The sequence below is a fragment of the Tursiops truncatus genome, chromosome 3, assembly GCF_011762595.2.
Source record: "Tursiops truncatus isolate mTurTru1 chromosome 3, mTurTru1.mat.Y, whole genome shotgun sequence".
Classification (NCBI taxonomy): domain Eukaryota; kingdom Metazoa; phylum Chordata; class Mammalia; order Artiodactyla; family Delphinidae; genus Tursiops; species Tursiops truncatus.
Window position 1 is genome coordinate 169,545,715 of NC_047036.1, and position 23,871 is coordinate 169,569,585.

General features: G+C 63.1%; 1 protein-coding gene and 1 long non-coding RNA gene across 5 annotated transcripts; one reads left to right on the forward strand and one right to left on the reverse strand.

The window, feature by feature from the left end:
- Positions 1 to 41: 41 nt before the first annotated feature.
- LOC141278411 (uncharacterized) lies at positions 42 to 1,817 on the forward strand. 2 transcript variants are annotated; one of them, XR_012331162.1, is made up of 3 exons: positions 42 to 392; positions 622 to 917; positions 1,436 to 1,817. It is a non-coding gene; the product is annotated as an uncharacterized lncRNA (long non-coding RNA). The 2 variants fall into 2 exon arrangements; XR_012331161.1 differs by having other exon boundaries at positions 42 to 917.
- Positions 1,818 to 2,415: 598 nt separating this feature from the next.
- Positions 2,416 to 23,618, reverse strand: REXO1 (RNA exonuclease 1 homolog). Of its 3 annotated transcripts, XM_033854797.2 has the most exons (16): positions 23,078 to 23,606; positions 11,644 to 13,370; positions 10,590 to 10,694; positions 9,097 to 9,307; positions 7,129 to 7,292; positions 6,848 to 6,979; positions 6,660 to 6,783; positions 6,009 to 6,122; positions 5,763 to 5,900; positions 5,533 to 5,646; positions 4,867 to 4,940; positions 4,533 to 4,643; positions 4,002 to 4,117; positions 3,697 to 3,835; positions 3,390 to 3,510; positions 2,416 to 3,311 (listed from the first exon to the last, which is right to left on the reverse strand). In XM_033854797.2, the coding sequence occupies exons 1-16, from the start codon at positions 23,232 to 23,234 to the stop codon at positions 3,223 to 3,225; spliced, it is 3,636 nt and encodes a 1,211-aa protein (XP_033710688.1). In that variant the 5' UTR covers positions 23,235 to 23,606; the 3' UTR covers positions 2,416 to 3,222. The 3 variants fall into 3 exon arrangements, with proteins under 3 accessions (XP_033710688.1, XP_033710689.1, XP_033710690.1); XM_033854798.2 differs by lacking the exon at positions 6,848 to 6,979 and having other exon boundaries at positions 23,078 to 23,608; XM_033854799.2 differs by lacking the exons at positions 2,416 to 3,311; positions 3,390 to 3,510; positions 3,697 to 3,835; ... (1 more) ...; positions 4,533 to 4,643; positions 4,867 to 4,940 and adding an exon at positions 4,947 to 5,426 and having other exon boundaries at positions 23,078 to 23,618.
- Between the last annotated feature and the right edge of the window lie 253 nt (positions 23,619 to 23,871).

Below are 23,871 nucleotides of genomic sequence, written 5' to 3' on the forward strand. Positions count from 1 at the left end.
GCGGGGCGGGACAGAGGTGGGGCCGAGCTAGGCCTTGCCTAACAGGGCCAAAAGGGGCGGGGCCTAAGGCGGGACCGAGCGTGACCTCGAGGAGCTGGGGCGGGATGGAGTCTTAATCTGGGCCTGGGAATTAAGGAGCCAGTCGCTGGCGGGGGTGGGCTGGACCCGGCTGAAGCTGGGCGGGGCCGGGTGTGTGTGCGGGGGAGAGGCTAGGGGCGGAGAAAGGACGGAGAGGTAATCGCAGGTGTGCGGACCGTGAGTCTGAGCTGTGTGCGCGTTCCAGTTCAGCGAGCATGTCGTACGCGCAGGTACAGTGTTGGACTTCAGGCTGGGGGAGGCTGTTAGAACCAGAGATCATCCCGCCAGGAAGAAGCCCACAGGGTTCTAGCCCGGTGTGTGTCTACCCAGCACGCGGCCGGGACTCCGGGGGCCTTCCTGGAGGTGGTAACAGGGGTGGGAGACAGCGATGAGGCTGGGGCAGCGTCCAGGCCGGAGATGGGGGACTTGAGCCAGGGCGGGGAGGGTGTGTGGGAGGCGCTACTGAAGGTAGGGTCCTCCTAGGAGGGTCAAACTTGGGGGTTCAGGGGAGGTGATTAAGCTCTGTTTTTCATATTCTTTTAGGAACCCTCTGAAGCGCATAAAGTAGGAAGGTACTGGACACCTCCACCACCCTTTCTCCCCAGCCTCGGGGTTGCTCTCTCCCTCTGGCCCAGCCGCCACCCAACAGACCGAGGGTGCCTGTCTGACTGTGCCCTGCCTGGGGCACGGGCATCCCCTCTGAGCTGATGTTGGGTGAAGGAATGAATGATGGGGATGGTGACAGCACCCAGGAGCTGACCGTCCCCATCAGAGCAGCAGCCTCCCACTCCCATTTCTTGGGAAGACCTGCACACCCAGCGGCCTCTGGGGGATGCCAGGTAAACCTCTCCTTTCCTTCATTCACTGGAGAAACGTTCATCCAGCCCTACCCAGCAGTTACAGAGAAAGACACTGCGGGGAGTGTCTTGGACAAACTGCTCTAACAGCCTTTAGGAGACACCTCACCCGGTGGGCGCCTGTGAGGAGGGGGTCGGGATCGGTTCTCCCCCCTGGGACGGTGACAGAGGGAGAGGAGTTTCCCAAGCAGCGAGTTTGCAAAGGCTCTTTGGCCTCCAAGAGGCAGCAGTTTTGGCAAGCTGAAAGCTTGCACCCCCCCCAACCCCCCCCCCCCACACCCGGGAGCTCCTCCGCCAACTGCCCAAGGCCTCCCTGGGGCACTCATGCTCTGGGGAGGGGGACAGACCACACAGAAACGGGGGTCCTGGGATGCTGCCTGCATCCTTTCTTTAGAAGAACACTCCTTGTTCACAGAGGGTGGGGGAAAGTCAACTGGTCACAGCCCCGGAGGGACACGATGCTGGCAGAGGCCTGACTTCACCAAGAACCCTCCCCTCAGGGCCCCTGTGGACAGAGAATGTTGCTCACCATCAAGCCTTCTGCCACTGCAGCGCCACCCCCCTTCCCCACAGTGGTGCGCCGTGAGGGGATTCAGGATGGAGAAGAACCAGATACTGGCCCTGGATAGCTGAAGTGCATATCCAAGGAATGATTTCAGTGAGCCCAGACAGCATCTAGCATCTTCCCATACACAGAAAAGCACTGCAATCATTAACTAGAGATGTCAGCTTTTTGTGAGTAGCAGGAACCTTTTGATGTTTGACTCTATGGGGTTTTTTTCAGCAAAAACTCCGAGGAACAGTTCCTCAGAGCTATATGAGAGGCAATGTCTTGGGCTACAGTCCTCAGTAAGTTCCTGGAATAAAACATAACTCACAGCTTTCAGGTCTTGTATTTTTCAGTCGACGCCCCCTGGGAACTCTGCAGCCCCGGCTGCTGTGTCCTCAGATGGGAGCCTGCCCTCTTGGCCTTTAGCAAAAGCCAGAGGAACTTCTGCGGAAGTGGAGTGGCAAGGGGGCCTCCTCCAGGCAGCCCTCCTTCCAGCACCTTTGTGCTCCTGCACAGGGACCGGGGGCCCCCCAGCATCTTCCCGACCCATGAGGCTCTTTGGGCTTCACTTTTTGCTTTACCCAGTGGCTGCCCTTCCCTTCCCAAGTTAGCTGCTCAGACAGGGAACATGCAGCGGTGGCCGGGGTCTCCCCACTCCCAGCCCCGTACGCAGGCCCCACCTCATGAGTGGGCAAGGCAACTCCAGTCCCAGGGCCTGGCCGCTAGCCCCACTGTCACGGAACGCCGAGGGGCTGGAAGCATGGGGCCCTGGTCTGCTCTGGACACTGGTCCTGGGGGCAACCCGAGCACTGGGCTGTTTTTTGTGAGGGACAGCAAGGTCCCATTCCTGATTCCCCCTGTTACGGGTGATGGTGACCTCCACTGTGTGTGTAGAGCCACACCTGGCACCAAGAACACCTCCAGACGCCATGAGCTCTAAAATCCATACAAACGTTTATTCTGCCCCTGCCTGGGGGTGGGGGAGAGGGGATGCAGGAACTGGGGCACTGCGGGCCTTTACAGACAGCCCCCCGAGGAGGGCGGGGCTCTGGCGGGAAGACAAGTGTCCAGAGGCTGATGGGCCCTGGGGTGTCCAGAAGGCAAGGCCCTGGGGGCTGATGGAGGGGCTGGCTTGGTTCCCAGAACTCCCAGGTCCTGGCAGCTGCCGGGGTGCCGGTGCTCCACTCCCAGCCCTACCCCCGTCCCCCGGGAGGGAAGGCAGCACCAGGGCCTTGCTCCTCCAGGTGGGGGAAGACAACTGTGCAAGTTATCAGGTTTAAATTACAAATAATAAAAATAACAATACAAAATAAAAAGACAACTCCTGTCACAAACAAACCCTCGACAAGCCTGCCCAGCCGCCCCCCCACCCACGAGAAGGAGCAGGGGCAGGTGGTCTTGCTGCCTGGGGCACGAGCAGGGCCCGCTGGAGGTGCCGGGCGGGAGGGCCCTGGCCTCGCCCGTCGAGTCAGCAGCAGTCTCCAGAGGACAGAGGTCTGGGGCAGAGAGGCAGGGATGGGCGACGGGGTGCGGCGGGGGCTCGGGGCTCCGGGGTCAGTCTCGGCGTTGGGCTCTCGTGGCCTCCGCCTTGTCCCGTTCTCTCGGTTTTCTGTGTCTTGGCGACGTGGACAGGGTTAGATCTCAAGATTTATTGCACTGTTTTGGAAGAGGCCTGGGGTAGAGAACGGGCCGGGGCGGCAGGAGAGGCGGGCGGGTGGGCGGGCGGGCAGGCGGCGGTCACCGCTTGGTCTTGGCGTCTTCGCGGATCTTCCAGATCACCAGGTGCATGCAGGCGCTGGCGTCCTCACTGGAGCTGTGCCCGTCCACTGCAGGGCAGACAAATGCGTCAGGGCAGGGAGCCCACGGCTCCCGTGGCCCCCGCGGCCCCACGGCCCGGCACTCACCATTGTCCTGGATGATCTGTCTGAGGTAGTCGGCCATGAGATTCCGCAGGGAGCGCTTGTAGGGGAGGCCCAGGCGATGCGGGAATAACACGGACGTGTCCACCACGGTGCTATGGATGACCTGCGGGCGGGCGGGTGGGCAGTCACAGACCACAGGAGGGCTGGGGTGGCAAAGGGGGGAGGGGGACGCCGAATGCCTGTTCCCCGACCCTACAGCTTCCGCCCTGGGCTGAGGGCAGCGGGCCCCAGACGGCCCCACCCACCCTCTGAGGACCCTCAGAGAGCCGAAGACGAGGCAGGCGGGTACCTTCAAGGCCAGCAGGTCGCTCTCCAGGCTGTGGCCGATGAGGATGGTGTCTGAACTGAACATGCTCAGCAAGACGGCCTGGACGTCCCGCAGCGAGATGCTCGTGTCCGTGAGGTCGGCCTCAGTCACCCCTGAAAACCTGGGGTGGAAGGATGGAGGCCTTAGGGAGCTGGGGAGGGCACGGGGACCCCAACCCGGGGCTGGGCTGCGGGCAGGAAGGCTGGGCCGTGGTGGGGAATGGGGGTCCTGCCAGGGCTCCCAGCTCCTTGGTCAAGGGGTCGGGGGTCAGGGTGGGAGGGGCACACCTAGTGTTATAGTCGACGATCTCATTGTCCGGCCTGACGAAGGTGTCGTACACAACCTGGAGCTCTGTGTCCACCACCGTGACGCGCGTCAGCTCCAGGCCATACGTGGTGTAAGACTGCGGGGCCAGAGGACAGGCCTCAGATGGAGCACCCGGTGGCCCTCCCCGCCCTGCACACCAGCACTCCCGCCTAGGCCACCCTGTCCCTGAACCCTGCGGGCGGAGGCTCAGCTCCCACTCTCAGATACGGAAACCAGGCCAGAGGCCTTCCGGGGCTTCTCTGCGGGTCGGAGGGGGCGTGAGCCCAGGCACCCTCCCAAAGCCAGAGCTGTGCTCATGAGGCCCACACAGCCTCCGAGAGCCAAGGTGGACCTTGTGTGCCAGGCCCTCGGGCGCAGGCAAGGCTGTGACGGGTGCTCAGCGGGCAGGTGGGCCCGGCTGCCGTTCATGCACTTATCCCGGCACCTGCGCTGGCCCGAGGCTCTGGGTAGAGAGACTGGGTCAGCCCCGCTGGGCAGCCGGGCCGCCTCACCATTTCACAGTCGAGGGCGTAGACTCCTGGGTGTGCATCTCCTGAAAGTTCTTTCTCAAAGGTCTTCACAAACCCTTCGAGGTTTTCCTTCCGGCCGTCCTGCACGTGTTGCTGAGGGTGGGAGGAAAGGAAGGTCAGGGCGGCAGGCTCGGAAGGGCAAGGCCGGGCTCAGGGGCCTGTGCTGTGCTGGTGGCTTTCAGACTGTCCACCTCTTCCCAAAGCCCCCAGACCAGGCAGGTAGATCAAGGATGGGAAAAGGGCAGCTCAGAGGTCAGGGCTCTGGCCAGAATCGGGGAGGGGCTTCCCAGGACGAGGAAGGGCCCAGGACACCTACCTTGGCGACCTGACAGCCGGCGGAGCCGATGGCGGCCGAGCAGCATGTGTACTGAGTCTCCCAGCCCCCTGCCACTGCAAGGGAGACGCGGTCAGCAGACCTCCTTGATGCCCTGGGCCCAAGCCTCCCGCAGGGAACTACAAATGCCAGCTGGTTTGCCTGCGCGGGGCAGGGGCTTCCCAGTGCCCCTCCCTGGAAGGGCGCCAGGCCCGACCAGGCAGTGAGGGGCCAGGACAGCTCGCAGACCCACCGCCCTGCGCAGGCTTAGCGCAAGCCCTTCGCATTTGGTAGTGAGGACACGCCTGGCGCGGCCCCCAGGGAGGCCTGCCCACCCAGAGACGTGTCTGCGGGCGGCCAGCCGGCAGCTCCACCCCGTGTGTTCCCAGGAGAGGGAATTTGGCCACACCGGCGACAAAATGAAACAAGCAGCCGCAGGACAGGACGAACGCTTTGTTCCCACTGGGGCAGAACCGCCCACGTCGTTCCATGGGGACAGTCGTGGAAAGGATGCGTGGGGGCCTCATGGGGTGGGAGGCCTTCCTTTTATCTACCCGGGAACACTGTCACAGGAAGACCTTTGTGTTACTTTTCCCATGAAGAACAACCAACAGAAAAAAGTTACAAATGGTCAGAGCTGGCGCCAGCCCGGCCCAGCGGGGGTCTCACCTCGGTTCCGGCGGAGCCGCCCCCAGTGGTAGTAACACTCCTCGTCGCGCACGCAGCGGCCGGAGGAGGACACGAGGTACTCGGCGCCGCAGCGGCAGCAGACCCTGCAGGCGGCTGCGAGTGGGGACGAGGCAGGAGGAAGGGCGATGCGTCAGGCCAGCCTGGGCCTGGCGCTCCCTGTCCCCAGATGGCCCCTCCGCCCCAAGGGCGGTGGCGCAGGAGGTACTCACAGTCCTTGGGCTTCTTCTCCTCGGCCGTGAAGATGACGGCGCCCCCTGGCTTCTCGGGGTGCGGGAAGGGGTAGCCGTTCTCCTTGAGCTGGGCCTCGGTGAGCAGGTACTCCTTGAGGCGGCTGTACAGGGCGGCCCCTGGGGACAGGGGAGAGGGGGTCAGCCCCCAGCCGGGCTGAGGCTGGACCCAGTGGCCGGGGAGGGTGGGAGAGCCTCCAGGGGCCGCACCTGGAGAGCCAAGCTCACCTTTCAGATCCTCCACGCGGGGGCTGCTGGGACGGCTGAGCGAAAAGCTGGTCTTGGCAGCCAACTTGCCCCCCAGCACCACTTCATGGGACACCACCCTCCGGCCGCTGGGTTCTGGAAGGGGAGGGGAGGGTAAACGAGGTTCAGACCTCAGCCCTCACAAGTGCTCCTCCACCCTCCTCCAGAAGGGGACGGCCTGACCTCCTGTGATGTGCACTCTTTGGGGAGCAGCAGGCTGCCCGGCAGCCCTTCCACCGCCCCTGGACCCCCCGGGGGTCTTCACCCCTTGGAGAAGGAAGGGAAAGGACTCTACACAGGCTCTGATGGCCACCTCGGGCGCTGTGCGCAGCTGCCTGCCAGGGAAGCGGGCCGAACCGGAGAGCAGGCGGAGCAGACAGGCGCTAATGCATCCTTCGAGAGGGCTCAGGAAATGCCCCCCTGCTTTGCGCTTTGAAGAGGCCCCCATTAGTGGCGGCCCTCGGCTCGCTGAGGAGGGCGGTTAACAGCGAGAGGAGGCTGTTCTGAGGGCATGGGCCCAGCGCCATCCTGACAGGAGCCTGGCAACCGGGTGGCTGGCGCGCAGAGCCTTTGTCTGACAACCTGCCGGTGGCCCGGGGAGGGCTGGGCCCCGGTCCTCCGGAGGCGACTTACTGTTGAGACCAGGCCCGGTGCCAGGGCCCAGGCCGCGCAGCTTCTTGAGGGTGTTCACGGCCACGTTCAGGTAGATGTTCTTGCTGGGGCTCCGGTCGTAGGCCACCTTCTCCTCGTTGAGCGCCTGCAGGAGGACACTCGGCTCAGCCCAGCCCAGCCCCGCCTCCCACCAGCCCCGCCCCACACACCTTCTCTATGGCTTCCTGGTTAGAAGAGCAAAACTTGAGGCACTCTTCAATGAACAGGTTGAGATAGCGCTGGCGGATGACAGTGGGAACTTTGCCCCCGAACTCTTTTGGGATAACGGGCTTCTTTAAACTCTAGGGGAACAGAGACCAGCAGAGCGTGGCACGCTCCCGTCGGCACCCCACTCAGGGTCTGCAAACTGAAACTGCTCGAAGGAGTAAGGCTACGGGTTAAATGGAAACAACAGGGGAGCAGGGAGAGGTAAGCTAAGCAGAGGGCTCACCTGTAAGGATGGACTGTGCGCCACACGCTTGGGGGCCACGGTGGCGGTAGTCTTGGACGCCATGCCCGACAACGTACGCGTCTTCAGGGGCTGGCTGCCCGGCTCAGGGCCATTGGGGGGCTGGCTGCTGCCGGCCGAGAGGGTCCTCTTGGCACCTGTAGGGGCTGGAGGGGGACGGGGGACGTGAGTACGGGAGGAGAGCACGCCCATCACTGAGCTGCAGAGCACCAGGCAGCTGCGGCCGTTCAGTGCCAGCAGGACGTGCGTCTTGGGGCACAGGCAGAAGGGCCGGGGTCTGGCCTGTGGGCTGTGGAACGCCATTAGGCTCTATCAGCTTTCGGGCAAGTCCGTCGAGAGGGGACGCGACGAAAACGGGGCTTCGGAGGCCAGCTCAGGCAAGGTCGCCACTGGGGTGGCCCTGCAAGTGGCGGGGGGGTGAGGGGAGCCTCTGCCACATGCTGCGGCCCCGACCCCGAGGCACTCAAGTGTGAGGGACGAAAGGCCCTGGCTCCTGGGCAGAGGGCCTGCTCACTGTGACCGGCCAGCCTGCCCCCAGCGACCTCTGTTCTGTCTCTCTCTTTGATGAGGTCACAAACCAGACAGTCTCCTGTGACCACCAGCAGGGCTGTTTCTAAGGGCTCGGAGGGTGGGTGGGGTGGCGGGACGGCTCAGCCCCGAGGAAGGACAGGAGCAGCAAGGAGACCGAGGCACAGATACAGAGCGGCGGGGCCCACACCAGGCCCAGCCTCTCGGGCCACAAAGGCGGCCAGCTGCCGACCGGCCTCGGCTCTAAGAATGCACACTTTTCAGTGATGGAGGAAGGAACGCTTTTACGGTCATCTGGAGCATGAGGCATCGGATGACAGGTGAGTCCCCCTGGGGCTCAGGAGAGCCGCCACCCCACCACAGCGCGTGCAGTGACAACGGTGGCAGGACTGTCCCAAGCCATCGGTGATGACCAGACAACCTGAGAGCAGGTGCAGGCTTTTGACAGTGTGCGTCTCAGGTCCACAACTCAGGTCGATCTCTGTTCACATCCCCAGGGCCAAACAACTGCTAAAACCCATGCCGGAGATAGAGCCCCTGGCTGACAAGCCGCCTGGCTGTAAGCGCTCCCTCCAGCATCCTGGGGCGGGGGAAGGATGGGGATCTGGCCAGCTTCTCCTGAAGGAGGCTCTAGCACCCAGGGAAACCAAGGAGGCCTGCGGAAGTCTGTATCCGCAGGACCAGCGTGTGGAGCCGTCTCCTCGGGGCTGACTCCTCAAAGGGGTCTTGGAACTAGCAGGAAGGACATCCCAGGCAGCTGTTCAGACAGTAAGGGTCCCCCTGGTCCAAGGGGGCAAACGACTGCATCTGAACGAGCCTCCAGGTGGCTGCAGAGCCCCGGCTCCTGTCCCACGTCCTCAGCCCCAGACACACCACTGAGCACCTCACGCATCGGACTGCTGAAGGGCAACCCAGCTTTCAGACAAGCCCAAGTGGGGGGAAAGTGGCCCTCAGGGTGGGAGGGGGAGGAAAACCAGCCCCTAACTCCCACCCCAGATCAGCTGGCTTGACTCAAGGGTGAAGGCCTCCAGGACCACCCCCCCCATTAACACCTTACCAGGTGCAAGCCACACCTGGGTGGGAGCCCCCAACAGAGCAGGCAGCAGGGGCAGAGCGGAGTCACAGGCAGACCTCTGGGGCTGGTGGACAGACAGGGAAGAGAGGAAGACACCCCTCAGACTCCCTACGGCCCGCCCCACTGCTAACACCAAAGCCCACAGAGGCCCAGAGCTGCCGGGCGCCACAACAGGCCTGCCTCAGCCTCCCACACAGCTGGGAGACTTTTATCCCCGTTTGACATATAATCACCGAGATGCAGCCAGACCCTGCTCAAGGCCACCACTACTGGCATAAAAGGAGCCCGGCCTTGGGGTCCTCCTGCTGGACAAGAAGCACTCCCGAGACCACAACCCTGGGACCCACCTGCAGCCAGGAGGGGGTTGGGGACGTGGGCAATCCTCCTCTTCTCTCCGGGGGCTGAGATGTGCATGGAGGACTGCTTCTCGGCCAGCGGCTGGGCAGCCTGGAGCCGGCTGGCTGACTCCCTCTGTGCCTGCTGGGCCCGGCGGTAGCACACCTCCTGGGCAGTCGGGGGACGGGTAGGAGGCGCTGGGCCTCTGCTTGTGGGTTCCGCCTGGGTGACAAATTTCAAGTCCAGACTGCACATCAGAGGTACCCAGAGCAGGCCTCGAGGGGTGTCAGGAGAGAGGTAGTACTGTGGGGCGGGCGGCAGGTGCTCCAGGGCTGGGATGGAGCAGGCCACCTCAGAAGCCTCCTCCTGAATGTGCAGGGGTCCCGGAGGGAACCAGCTCTCCTCCTGCTGAGTGTGCAGGGGCCCCGGAGGGAACCAGCTCTCCTCCTCCTGAGTGTGCAAGGGTCCCGGAGGGAACCAGCTCTCCTCCTGCTGAGTGTGCAGGGGCCCCGGAGGGAACCAGCTCTCCTCCTCCTGAGTGTGCAGGGGTCCCGGAGGGAACCAGCTCTCCTCCTCCTGAGTGTGCAGGGGCCCCGGAGGGAACCAGCTCTCCTCCTCCTGAGTGTGCAGGGGCACCGGAGGGAACCAGCTCTCCTCCTCCTGAGTGTGCAGGGGCCCCGGAGGGAACCAGCTCTCCTCCTCCTGAGTGTGCAGGGGTCCCGGAGGGAACCAGCTCTCCTCCTCCTGAGTGTGCAGGGGTCCCGGAGGGAACCAGCTGGTCTTCTGAGTTTGCTGATACCCTGGAAGGCACCAACTAGCTTCCCCCCAAGTCTGCAGATACCCGGGAGGGAACCAGCTTGGTGCTTCGGCTCTCAAATTCACCATGATGCTTCACTCTCCCAGGTCCCTTCCCAGCCCTGCTGTCCTGGCTTCTAAGTGCCCAGACTGTGCTCTCAGCCCTTATATAGACACAGAGTGGGTGGGAACCCCCAGCACCTAGATTAGATCCTGCTTGATCCAATCTTCTCTGAACTGTACTTCCAAAATCCCCATCCGGGTGGGGCAGGGGTCTGGTGATTGGATCACCTGCAGTTCTTCAGCCAGGAGCCCTGTCTTCTGCTCCAGCCTTCCCTGTGCTAACTAACTGAGCAGCGCCATAGTGACTGACAATTGATCCTGTCTCTGGACCACAAGGGAGGAAACCTAGGCTCAGAGAGGTCACGCCACTTGCCCAAGATCACACAGCGTACCTCTGAACTGGGACTGGGATGGGGCAGTGCGACCCTGCTGGAGGGCTGCCCCTCATCTCGCTGTCCCTGTTCTGTGCCCCACTCTGCGCACTAAGCGCAACTTGATGACTGGACGTGGGTCCCTGGCATTTTTCTGCAGGACACAGGCAGTGCTGGATCCACGGCTGCCAGAGGCACCCATGGGCAAGGGAGAGCGAGGCCCATCTCCCCCCTGCCAGCCTCTACCCAGGACCCAGAAGCGGGCCCTCCCTTACCTCCTTGCCTTGCTTGGAGAGGTGAGAGATCCTCCTCTTCTGCCCAGGAAACAGAGTGGTCAGCCCCGAGTGCCCCTGTTCCTCGGTCTTCTCCTCCTTGGGGGGCTGAGACACACATCCGGCCCTCAGCAAGGCCCCCCACACACACACCGATGCTGCGGCTCTTCTCACCCTGGCCCGCAGCACGCCTGACTCCCAGGCCCGAGTAGTGGGTGGAAGACAGTACCGTGCTGAGGGAGGGCTGCCGCGTCTAGAGATGCGATTTGGGGCATCTGCCCCACCTCCCAGGTGAGCAAACAGACTTGGCGCCCCGGAGCCAAGGCCCCCAGTTGCTGCCTGAACCCCGGGCCCCCCTCCCAGGCCCTGCGGATGGTGAGTTCTGCAGACTTGGCCCAGCCCACGCTCACGCCTGCCTCTTGCTCCCCTCCCACCCAGCCAGCACAGGGACAAGCTCAGAATCGTGGGAATGAAGGGGAAGAAATCAGAAAAGCAAAGGGCCAAGAACAGGGTGGAGGCAGTAAGGGGCGGGGCCAGGGTCCCACCCTGGGATCCCTCAGAAGCCGCAGGTTCTCTGCAGGGACTGACTGGCTCAGCCTGCTTTGTTTAGAGCAAGCTCCCTCTGGTGGCGAGGTGGGGACACTGCAGCAGGAGACCAGAAAGGTGGAGGCTGGCTGAGTTTGGGGGGGTCAGGGACGGGTTGCGGGGGGGGGGGGAAGCCGGGGAAGGAGGGAGGAGGGGAGAGGCAAGAGAAGCAGGGGAGAAGCAACGCTTCAGTGGGGAGAGAGGGCTGGGGAAGGCGGGATGGTAGTGCCTGATACCCCTTGGCCGGGATGCTCTCAGAAGGCTGCCGTGGGAACCCCGCTGGGTGGGCCATAAGCCAGCGTCCTCTTTCTGGACGGGGTGCAGGGGGGCAGCAGGCAGCCAGCGAGGGGTCCTGAATTCTGAACGAGTTGAGAGGCCGACGCTGAGCGAGCCGTCTCCACCAGGCGCTGGGACTCCAGTCACGGGGGAAGCCAGGAAGGAGCCTGGCTGCCCGAGCCCAGCCCGCCCTCACCTGCCGGGCCAGGCGGCCCTTGTCCTCCGTCTTGACAGCGGTGGACTCGTTGAAAATGCGCAGGCACTCCTCCATGGGGTCGGAGTCAAAGTCGACCTCCTTCTCCAGGGCCGAGTAGTCCACGTCGGAGCCCGCCCCTGAGGAGGAGGAGGAGGGGCGGGGAGGGGAGGACCGCCTGGCCGACGGGGGTGGGGAGGCCTTGAGGCGTTTGGGCGGCCCCTGCGCGCCACAGGGGCCCAGGCTGGAGTCCGAGTCGGAATCGGAGCTGGAGCTGAGGCTGGGGAGGGTGGGCGGCCGCGGGGTGGGCGCCTCGGGCCCCGGGTCCTCGTCCTCGCTCTCATCCCCGAAGAGCTCGGCGTGGCTCAGGGCCCGCCTCGGCAGCTTGGGGGCACCCCGGGGGGCACCCTCATCCAGCGAGCGGGCCTTCCGCTGTGCCAGCTTCCCTGACGGGGTCTTCCTGCCCATCCTGTCTGGCAGCTGGTGGGCAGCCCCTTGTGCGGGGCTGGGCCGCGGTCCCGGCCCCTCGGGCCGGCCTTTCCCTGAGCTGGCCACCGGAGTGGCTGAAGATGGCTTCTTCTTGGTCCCTTGGGGCCGCTCCGCCCTGTGCCGGGGGCTGCCGGCCCGCGGGCCCCTCCTGTCCACACAGGGCTTCTCGGCTGGCCTCCCATGCTCTCCATCCTGACCCCTGCCTGTCTTCCCGACACCATCCTTGCGGCCGGCGGCCGGCGGCCCCCCGCTTTTCTTCTTCTTGGGTCTCCCCTCCTTGGGGCTGCTGCGCTCCTGCGAGGCCCTGCCCGGGGAACTGGGCTTGGCAGGAGGCAGCCCGCCTGGGCCCTTGGCAGGCTGACCGAGGTCCCCCACGTCGTACTGCACGGCCATCTCCTTGGTCTCCCGAAGGCTGCCCTCCTCAGGCTCTGGGCCCTCCCTAGAGCCCGGCTTCCCCAGGGCCTTGCTCTCAGGGCCCACTCGGGCTCTCGGGGGGCTGGCGGTGGCGAGCCTGTCACCCGGAGCAGCAGCGGTATCATCGTCAGAGTCTGAGAACCTGGCGTCGCAGCCGCCGAAGGGGTCACAGGGCTTCTTGGGTGCAGGTGTGTAGGGCTCACTGCCGCGGGAGCCCCGGGGCCGCTTGGGGGCCCTGTCGTCCTTGGTGCTGGCCCTGCTGAGCAGGCGGGCGGAGAAGTTGGACAGGGGGTCGTATTCCAGGTCTGTAGATGGCTTGGAGTTGTCCACCACGTACTTGCCGCTGGAGATGGGGCGGCCATACCGCCGGGGCTGGCCCACGGCCTTGGGGACGTACTCCAGGGTGCCACCAGCCCCTCCACCATGGCCCTGACCCCGGTCCACAGAGGCCAGCGAGTACTTGGTGCCAGGCTCGGTGGGGCTGGCCAGAGGCGTGGGCTGGTAGCTGGCATCGGGGCTTAACAGGCCACGGCCGCCGGGGTTGTATTCGAAGGATAGAGAGAAGGTGTCCCCATCCAGGCCGGCAGTGGGGCCGTGGGGCGCCAGGGCGGGGGCCTCGGCCGAGCCATGCTCCCGGGCCGTCTCCAGGAGCTCCCGGTAGCGCCTCTGCTCCAGCTCCACCTCAGAGCGCACGGCCTCGATGGCCTGGTTGACCAGCTCCAGCTCCAGGATGTCTGAGCGGGGCTCGGCACCTCTGCCCAGGGCGCCATTCTCCCTCTGGGCAGGGGGCTTGGGCAGCTCGGGGTTGTACGGGTCATAACCGAGCCCTGAAACGGAGAGGGAGAAAACAGCAATGAGCAGGTGGCTATAGCAGCAGGCCAGACGAGCCAGTGATCGGTCACTGCCTCGTCCCGGGCCTCGACCCCAGGTGCCAGCAAGGAAGAGCAGAGTACCAGCCTCCAGAACCTACCGGGGGCCAGACCTCCGGCCGACCCCCACCAAGGCTCCAGCAGCAAGTCAGGGTTTCCAGAGGGCCCCTCCCTGCAGGTCCTGCCCCGAAGAGGCTGCCAGGTAGGGTGAGGGCACAGAGCCCAGGCCCCAGAGGAGGCCACAAGATCCCGGGGACTTCACTGCCTGGGACAGGGGATGGTGAGGCCTGGGGAGCTGGGCGAGAGGGTGGCTTCTCCCCAGGGCCCAGCCCACACTGAAGACACACCACGCTGCTCCCTGCAGCCGGGGAGGCCGGACACCGAGCCAGGGCAGAAAGCGCAGAGCGCACAGACGCCTGACTGGGGGGCGACAGGGGTGCGAGAGGGAGCGGGAGGCGGGGCCGACACAGCCCACCCACAGCAGCGGGTGGACAGGCGGATGCACACGGCCCTGCCTGGTGACAGCGCCTTTAGGGCTCTGTCCCCCACACGCACTCTCGCCCACAGAGAACTCCACCGGCTGCGTGTGTACCAGTGAGGACACAGAAAGCCCCGAAGCGTCCACTGGGAAGGGGCAGCGGGTGGGGTGGACGAAGGACAGCACAGCACATCTCACGGGGGAAGCGAGGCACGACGATGTCCAGGGAACAGCGCCACGGCGTGAAAGACGTTCCGGCAATGGGCAATGTTGGGGAAGCACGAAGTGGGGCGGACGGCAAGGCGGGCACAGCACACACTTAGGTTTGTATCAAGCTGAACAGGGGTGGCGGAGCGGCTGGCGGGCTACCTGGCTCCAGGGTGTATTCCACGAGACCAGTCCAACCCCAATACCACCCACGTTGACACGAAGCTCACGGGAGACTCAGGACAGAGGTGCGGAAATTCTCAGTAAGATGTAAGCAAATAAAGCCCAACGTTCTGAGAAAGGATAACGTGTTCAAATATTCCAGAACGTAGAGACGGTTCATTGTTAGAGCGTCTGCCAGACATAATCTGTAAAACCTCTGGCAGAAAAGTGGATCGATTTGGTGCTTTCTGGTTAGCAAAGTAACAGCCAATTCTCCCAGAACCTCCAGATGGGATAAGCCATGCCCACACCTGGACTGTAGCCCAGGGAGACCCACTTTGGACCTCTGAGCTCCAGAACCACCAGAGGAAAAACCCTGTGTTGTTTTAAGGCACCGGTGAGTGGGGTCTTGCTGCAGAAGCCCCGGGAAACGCACGCATCACCGATGAAGCACCAGAGAACCCGGCACTGCCGGGGCCAGTGGCTGGGCCTGGGCCGCCTGGGGGCCCAAGGTGGGGCGGGGCCCACTGCAGGCCTGTTGTCTGGCTTGTACCTTGGAACCTATTTTTCAAACAATGCTTAGAAAGGAGAAAGGACACGCGCGCGTACATCTGTGCTTCAGAACACCGAGGACACACCCAGGATGCGGGTTATAGATGGGGAGGTAAAACCAAGCTGCAGAGGCCGCAGGGGGCAGCGGGACTGGGGTGCCGGGGAGCAGTCACTTCATGCCCCCACCTCCCAGCTGAGGATGCCAGGGTGAAGGGCGGAGTGGGGGACAGGTCAGGACACACAGCCACTGGGCCCTCTGCCCCCCCACAAGGTTCAAGGTGAAGGCACCACAGAGAGGAAAGGCTAGAAACCCCAACAGCGAGATCCAGGGCCCTCTTCCCAGCCCACCCTAACCCTCAACGGGTCCGAAGGCACTAAAGCAGACCCACCCCTAGCCCACCACCGCCCGGAGGAACAGAAGAGCCAGCGCCCCCGCAGGCCGTCCCCTCGGAGTGGAGGGCCCAGGACACAAGCCAGGGGGCACTTACAGGGCATCTCAAGTGAGGGGTGGGTCGGGTCTTGCCGGTCTCAGGGGGCCTCCAGCCCAACCCACCTCACTCCCAACCTCCCTCCTGAGGCCAAGATGGCTCCCACCCCAGCCGGCTCCCCTAGGTGGGGGACAGGAGCAAGGGCCCAGCTGGTGGGAATGCCCTCCCCCAGGAGAGGTGGGCAGGGCAGGGTGAGGATCAAATGGATGGGGGTCCTTCCCCACCTCTGACCTGCTCTGGAACAGGTCACAAAGGGCCACAGACAACAGGCAAATCACCCAGGAGTGCCTCTAGCCCTTCCCAAGTAAGGGCAGAGTTCAAACCCCTGCACTTTGCATTTTGAAAGGGATCCACCCACAAACAAGTCTGTGCTTTGGAAGCAAGGAGAGGAAGGAGGTGCCCTGGGACCCAGCCCCCAGCCCCTTAGATCTGAGCTTCCAGGAGCTCTGTCAGCGTGGGGGTGTTTTCAGTCCCAGGGGAGGCTGCCTCCTCACACCCCATCAGGCTACACCAAAAAGCAAAAGAAACAGCCCAAGGTGGGCGTGAGCCGGTCTAGGCCAACACCCTCCCCTCCAGGGCCTCAGTGTCCCCAAGGTACCATAAGGCCAAATCACCAACCCGAGGAGCTCCAGACAGGTCTAGCCGCATCAAGGACACAGCTGCCAGGGGCTCGGCAGCAGCCCCCTGTAGCTCAGAAGCTAGTGCATGGGGCCCAGAGCTTGGTCCCTGGAGCTGCAGCCCCAAGCCCCTGCCAAGGCTACTGGAGGCTCGTGGGGGGAGGCGGGCAAATGGAGAAGATATCTGTGATGCTACCTAGCGCCCCCGCCGTACCCCGCCTCAGGGACCAGTAGGAACTGGAGAAGCTCCCCAAGAAAATGTTTTACAAGCGACTCGACAGGTGACCCTCGAGAGGTCAGGAATGGCCGTGGGAGCACCTCAGAAGCACCTCCCCATTACTGGGGAGTTAACCTGGCTGGGAGCCAATGGGAGCTCCTTCGGGGCTTGCACCAGGGAAGCATGCCTTTGGTAAACAAGATTAATTGGGCTGTTTTTCGGAAAGGGGGCGAACCTCGGGATGACTGGAAAAGCACCTTGAAGGCCTGGCTGCTGGGGTTACACTCTCAGAAGTTCCTGCCCCCGGCCCAGGGCAAGGAAGGGGTTGGCTACTGCCACTAGAGGGACACCCACAAGGCCAAGGGCCTGCCCAGGTGGGCCACCGCTTGAAGGACGCCCCTTGGGAAGGCTCCCGGCCAGCTCATGGGGCCGAGCCTTCTTCAGCCGTCCCTGTGCCCAGTTCTGTGTGCACCAGCTCCCACTCCCGGCTCTGGTGCTGCTGGACACTCTCCCAGTGACCCAGTCCCGACCGGCTCTGATCACCAGCTCTGAGCAGCATCCGGCACAGCGGGGCCCAGGCCAGCTGCCCCACCTCCACGCCGGGAAAAGCAAACACTCGGGGCCACAGCGCTCAGGGAACGGATCACGCAGAGCCCACGGCGGGTCGAAGGACAACACGGGGTGGTGGCCACCTCCAACCCCTCCAAGCCTTCCCCCTGCTCCTCTCTGCTCCCACCACGCCCTTCCATTCCAGAAAACACTCCGCACCCTTCCATAACTGCGCAGACGCCCGGCCCACAAGCTCTAGCTGCACGTAAAATTAACAAGCGAAAATGAGCAGACACATGAGCGTGAAGACCCCACTGGGAGGCACGTGACCCCCACCCAGCCGGCTCCGAGGCCTTCCCCTTTAATCTCTACGTTCGCCCTGCTCGCGTCAGCCCCCCTCACAGAGGAGAGAGGAGGCTGGGTCTAGGGCAGCGGGTGAGGGATCTGCCTAACCCCAAACCCTGGCTCCCCGCCCCCAGACCAGAAGACCCAGCGCCGCGCGATCCTTTCTGGGCCCCGAAAGACTCCCCATCACCCCACCCCTCCTCCCCACTGCACCTCCAAAGACAAGAAGCACACAGTGGTCCCACCCCTACCCCCCGCCCACTTGTGCTCTGATTAGACATCAGTGGGGACTCCTCCAACCCAGGGGACGGTCACAACACAAGGGGGTGGGCAGGGGGGCCAGGAGAAGACAGACACCATCCCGCCACACGAGAGGTAAGCAGGACACAAGGATGAGTCGAAGAAGAGCAACTAGACCAGCCCTGCCCCAGGAAGCTACCCAAGTGGCAGAGGCCTCAAAGGCATAAAGAATGGAGGACATTCCACTTCCAGCCACTAGGCAAACTTCTATTCATCCTTCAAAGCCCAGCTCGGTAACTGCTTGCTTGGGGATACTCGCCCGACTCCCTGCAACCTCAGGTGCCAACGGCTCGCTCTCCCGGACTCTGGGCCGTTATCTGTGCTGCTGGACATCCCTCCTTCCCTTGCAGAGTCCCCACAGCCTGGTCCCCAGATAAGTACTGAATTCAGACAGACCCAGAAGAGCCCCTGGAAGGCCCCAGAGCCAGCTCCTGATTTTACGGACGACACAGAAGCTGTGCCGTGCCCACGTGCATGCCCAGGCTGAGGCCACAGCTTGTGAGATGGCCAAGTCCCAGCCCCCAGAGCACCCAGGTCCATCAGCCACCCGTCCTGCTCCCCCCAGCAACTACAGCAGCAGGCAGGAGGGCAGTTCCCCCAGCAACATTCCTGGGCTTTCGACACTGCCTGCCACCCGCGCAGCCCTCGGGGGCAGGGTGCTCCACATGGCCCTTTACAGAAAGCCTCAGTGCTCAGAGGAAGCCACGGACCCAGTGCCCTAAAACCGCTGGCACATGTGCCTGCTTCTTCAAAGGGCAGATTGGCTACCGCAGGAGCCTGAGGACCTGCCACCACCAAGGAGGACAGGGGACCAGGAGACAACCCTGTGGGGCTCCGGCCGGATCTGCCCTGACCACCTCCCAGCTCCCGTGATCCTCCTTCCGCACTTTTCCTCTTTAGCGTTCCAGGTTTTGCTTTGAGTCAGATCAGACCAGCAGAAGTCTACCTTCCGCACTTGGACAGCTTAAATAATAATAAACCAAATTCCTATGCACCCAGCACTCGCTCGTCACTGGAAATGATCCTGTGTGGGGGATTCTGAGGGCAGAATGGGAGTGGAGGAGGACGGCAAAGCAGGAGCATTGCGAAGCACAGCTGAGACGAGAGAGGCGCACTGTGTGTAGAGGGTCTGCGTCGCGACCCCGTTTTGCAGAAGTAACTGACGCCAGGCTCTTCGCACAACGGAAGGTGGAGCCAAAAGGTCTTCATCTGAGGCCCTACTCCACCTGCAGGGCTGAAAGCCAGCCGTGGCGCCTGTACCTCTTCTCTGGAGGATGCTCTGGGGGTGGGGGGTACACTCGGGCACCCACGTGGTCCTCTGAGCTCTCCCAGCAGGGTGCTGTCCCTGTCCACCCCAACCTGGGCGCCTGGGCCGCCCTGCCTCACCTCCAGAGCCGGAGGAGCTGGGGCGGCGACGATTCTCGGGGTTCTTGGCTCCCTGCAGGCGTGGCCAGCCCTCCTGTCCTATTCTCAAATACGAAAGGGGCCAGGTGCTGGGACACTGATCAGGCTGCTCCATGTCACCTGGCACCACTGACGTTTGGGGCTGGAAAAGTCTGTGTGTAGGGGAAGGGGGCCATCCTGGGCACCCGCGGGCACTGAGCAGCATCCCTGGCCCTCGCCCCCTTGTTGCCAGGAGCACCCCCAAGTCATGACAACCGCAGATGTCCCTGTATCGCCCTGTGTCCCCCAGGGGATCAGGACTGTCCACGGTGAGAGACACTGCTTTACTGACACGAAGCAAAGACTCCTAAAATACCAAAAACAGCTTTAAGGGCAGATGTACCCTTATTCAAGTGTCCCAAGCCTGGATCTGGGCAAGAAGGCAGGTTTTTAAAGTTCCCCAAGTGCTTGAAGAGGGGCCGCAGGCCTGGGGACGGCCTCTCACCTCACTGGAGTCTCTGGAGCCTCCACAAAAGAATGCAACTTCACCAGTGAGGCAGGGTCACGAGTACAGAAAAGAGACACAGAGCCTTTTGTTTCTGAGGCTGGGAGGACGCACAACAAGCCGGCAGATGCAGGACTTGCGACAACATATGAAACATCTTTCCTTTGACTTTGCGGCATTCTCCAGTGGTTTTAAAATGAACGTTCTCCAAGTCCAGAAAAAAAAGCGCTCTGAATGGAGAGACAACGTGTCCAGGCTGCCGCTGGCTGGGACACTGCCCCCGAAGACAAGGGCTGCATCTGGGTGGGGCTGAACCACAAATACAACCTAGATTCTTCTCATCCTGGTGTAAGAGACGAACTCTGCCCTGAAAATCCATCAGTACCTCTCCTCTACTCTCTCTTTACAAAAAAGTCAAGAACAATAGAACAAGAGAACCACCCACGGGATGGCAGTGAAGGCCCCTCCTCTGGGAGGCCACAGCTTCTGTCCTCTGAGCCTGGTGGCCCGGGCTCCCTGGGGCTGGAGCTGCACCTGGGCACACAGTTCCCTGGGAGAGGCAGGGAGGAGACTTTAAATTAAAAAAAGTGGCCTCAGCAAGAAGCAGCCTATGACCAGGGGGTCTCACCCAGGGTGATCCCACCCCCCCAGGGGACACTGGGCCACGTCTGGGGACATCTGACATCTGTGCACGTTGTGACTGGGGGGGCTGCTGGCATCGAGGGGCTGTGACCAGGGAGGCTGCTCCACACCTCAAAGTGCCCAGGACTGGCCCAGAGGATAACCCCCCATGTCCCCAGTTTCTGCTATTCTTCATAGCTCCCCCCGACCCCCCGATGAAGTGAGAGGCCATGGCTGGCCTGACCAAAGACCACACCTGACAACCAGCTAGGAAAATCCCTCCCAGGTCCTCAAGTACCCTGGCTGGGCCTCCAGACACAAAGGCGATTCTGCTCTCTGCTGAGGTTTTCTCAGTATGAGTTCTCTCCCAGGAAGGGGAGGGAGGGAAGTGCTCACGGCAGTTCACTCTGGAAGAGAAAGTGTCAAACCAAGGAAAGCACTGTCATCAGGGCAGTGGGAAAGCTGCTGGCACCCAGCCCACGGGGGAGGCAGCTAAGGGGCAGCGTGGCCAGCGGCCCGGGGCAGTGATACTGCAGGGGCTGCTGCCCCCTCCTGTTCCAAGTCAGCTCGCGGAGAAAATCAAACAAAACCCACCCTGTGCTGGAAGCACTCGTTTCTCTGGCTGCACCCTCCCTTCCCTGCCTGACTCCTGGCTGCGACCTTCCCTGGAGAAGCAGGGCTTGCTCTCAGGATTCCAGACCACAAGGGGCCGCTGCCGAGGCCTAAATCTGAGACCCCGGGGAGCGGGTTGCCCAGGGAGCTGCCACTGCCACCCAGCTGGGGCCACCCCCGCCTTCCAGCCTCCTTCCGGCCCATCCTTGGAAGGTTTCAGTGCTCAGGCCCTGCTATACCGTCTTTCCCAGCTCTCACTGTTACCTCCCAGCCTCAGGGCACAGCACTGAGCCCACATGTAACGGGTACCGAGGTGCCCAGGTCCCACATGTGTCAGGCAGCAGGAATCGGCCGTCGGTGGTGAGGGGCAAGGGCCTGACAGTCCAGATCAACCCCGTGTCCCCCACTTACCAGCCATGTGTACACAGGTGCGTGGCTTCCCCTCTCTGGGCCTGTCTCCTTGTCCCTAAAATGGGGACAATCGTCCCTACCACTGGTTAAAGAGCACGACTGAGGGTGCGTGGCGGTAACTGGGCATCCCCCAGCTGAGTGCCAAGGTGGGGACCCTGGAGCACAGGAGGGCAGATTTGAGGGCCGGGAAGAACGGGATGCCCACCCAGCCCTCAGGAGGCCATCAACCCAAGGCCAGAGGTGCTGGGCTACACAGGGACCCCCACATCCTGCCTGCAGGTGGCCATCACCCAGCACCTCAGCATCCTTGCGCAGCCCACCCTTGCCAAAGCACCTGTGCTTGGGCCGTGCCTATCTGGTCAAAAGTGGACCCCCAAAGCCTGGATTTTTGCAGTCTCTCCAAGCCCGATGGGAAGTGGGTTTGTCAAAATCTGGAGCAACGGGAGCTGAAGGGGTGGGGGAGGTCTAGGCACACACTCCCCCTGGCCCACGAGCACGCCACAGAGAAGAAAAGAGAGTGTCAGAGAGGCCCCGCAGCGAGAAAGAGGCCAGGCTGGGATCTGCCCCTGCCTCTCTGCAGGGCAAGGTAGCCCTCGACCAGAAGGTAACCAGAGCACGCCCCCCAGGCCCCACCCTCTGTGATGGGAAGAGGGCTGCTTATTCTCACCTGCAAAAGGAAAATGCAGACACACTGGGGTGAGGGGTAGGCAGCTGCACTTTTTCCTGCGGGAAAGTGAAGCAGACAGGGCTACATCAACCGAATGGATTCTCAAAAACGATCCTTTGGGAAAATGGCCATTTGTGGTGTAGGAAGCAATCAAGAGACTGACTTGGCACGAGAGAAATGCACGGGAAGAGAAGTCAGCGCCCCAGAGCGCAGACGGCTGGAAGGCCACCTGTGGGCCTGCAGAAGAGTCAGTCCCGGGGTCTCAGGGAGCCGGCCCGCCCGGTCTGTCCTGACAGTGAGGAACCCAGACACCAGGGGCTCTTTACAGAACGCCACACACCACGCCAATAACTCAACAGATGGAGTGAGAAACTGCCCTGTGACAGGGTGACCACCGAGAGGCCTCCCACTCACCCCCTTCCCCTCTCCCAGACCTGAAGCTCAGGCACCTGCGTGCACGTCTGTCTTCCCTCCTCGAGGGAAGGTTCCTGAGACGCAGGCTGGAGCCCAGCGCAGGTGTGGAGCCCGACCTTGTAGCAAACACTGGGCTACAGGGGCCAGCGGTCTGAGCAAATTTACAGTGGAAATTTGAAAAAAATTCTACCTTTTTTTTTTTCTGGCAAACTGGGAAAACAGCCCTATGGTTTCATCCTAGCAATGACGCCCCTCTCTTCAAGTAAGAAGACTCTGAGACAAGGACCAGTGCCTTATGGGGGAAATCTGGGCCCTGATGGAAAGGGGGAGCCAGTCCCGGAGGACAGGGGCCACAGCGGGAGCCTGAATTCCCCTCGGAAAGAATGACACCACACTCGATCCTCCCGGCGGGCCTTTCCTTGTGATGTCCCTCTTTTTGCCCCCGTTCTTCACGTCTCGGCTCAAGGCCCACACTTCCTACGAGAAGCACTGCCTGCCCCCTGACAGCTCTCACCGAACTCTGCCATGACATTGATAATCACCACGCTGATGGGATGCGCAGTCTCTGAGCGTTCTCTCGGAAGGCGGTCCCCGACCCCAAAACACACACAACACACAGTCAACCGGGTTTGACTCACTCCCTAACCCTGGCATGACACACCAGGCTCGACACACAGTCGGCGGCCGCTAAACAAGACCCTCTCGACTCCGCTGTAGTAAACAGGAGCGGCCACGAGCAGAGGCGCGGCGCGAGAGGAAGCGCGGAAATAAACAACGGCTGCAACCAACACCCCGGGCCGGGGAGGCGGCGGGAACGGTTCCCCGGGCAGGAGTCCCGGGCCTGCAGACCAGTGTCGGCCGCGCTCATTTCCCGATCCCCGCGCGCTCCACCCTCGCGACACCTCTAGGAGAGCAGGTCCTCCCATTGTTTACGTTTTACACTCATGGAAACGGTGGCTTACAGAGGTCCCGCGACTGGCACTGGGCCCCGGGGTGGGTGGTCCCGGCTTGGGGGGACGAAGCCCGCGACCATGCAGGGAAAGGGCTGAGCGGGGAACAGGAAACCATGGAAACCCGGGCGCTGGGGTCCAGGCCCGCGCCAGGGAACGGAGCCCGGGGCGGGCGCGTAGACATTACCTGCTGCGGGGGGCGCCGCTCCGCCTTCGCCAGGTGCGCCCGGACCCCGGGCCCCGCGGTGCCGGAAGTGGCAGTAGGGCCGCCGGCAGGGTCCCCCAGGCGCCCCGGCCCAATAGGGGCAGTCGATGGTCCGGAAGAAGCCGGTGGAGCGTAGCATGGTCCGTCCCGCGGCGGGGCCCCGGCCCGGAGCCGCCCGGGCCCCCGGGCCCCCTCACTGGCGCCGCGGTCGCCGCCGCCCGCAGCTCACGGACCCCGCCGCCGCCGCCATCTTGCTCCGAGGTCCCCGGAGGCCCCCGGGACGACGCCGCAAGGGACCCCGGGAGCGGCTGCCCGAAGTGCGCCTGATCAGAAGCGCCTGCTCCCGCGGGACCGAGGTGGGTCACGGACCCCTGGCCTGGGACAGGCGGCTGCGGAGGGAGTGATGGGGGGCGCAGGCTGCCCTGCCTGCGGCTTCCGGGTGTCTTGCCGCCGCCGCCGCCCGGGCCTCTGCGGCGGCAGAAGCACCATCTTCAGCCCCAGGCCCCTGCGGCACCTGGGCTGTCCAAGGCGCGCCTGATTAAAAAAAACGCCCCACACGGCTCGGCTGCGGCTCATTTGCATTCAATTTGCGTTCTATTAGCTTGTCCCCCTAAAGCGCCCTCTGCGGGTCGATTCGAGTCCTGCGGGCGCATCTCACCTGCACCTGGGAACCCTCACCTGAGTTACCCAGTTCAGGCTCTGAAACTCAACTCCTCCCTGGTTGACTGGCAATAACCGCTTCATTTCTCCCACCTGGACTCTTGTCAGCAGTCTAA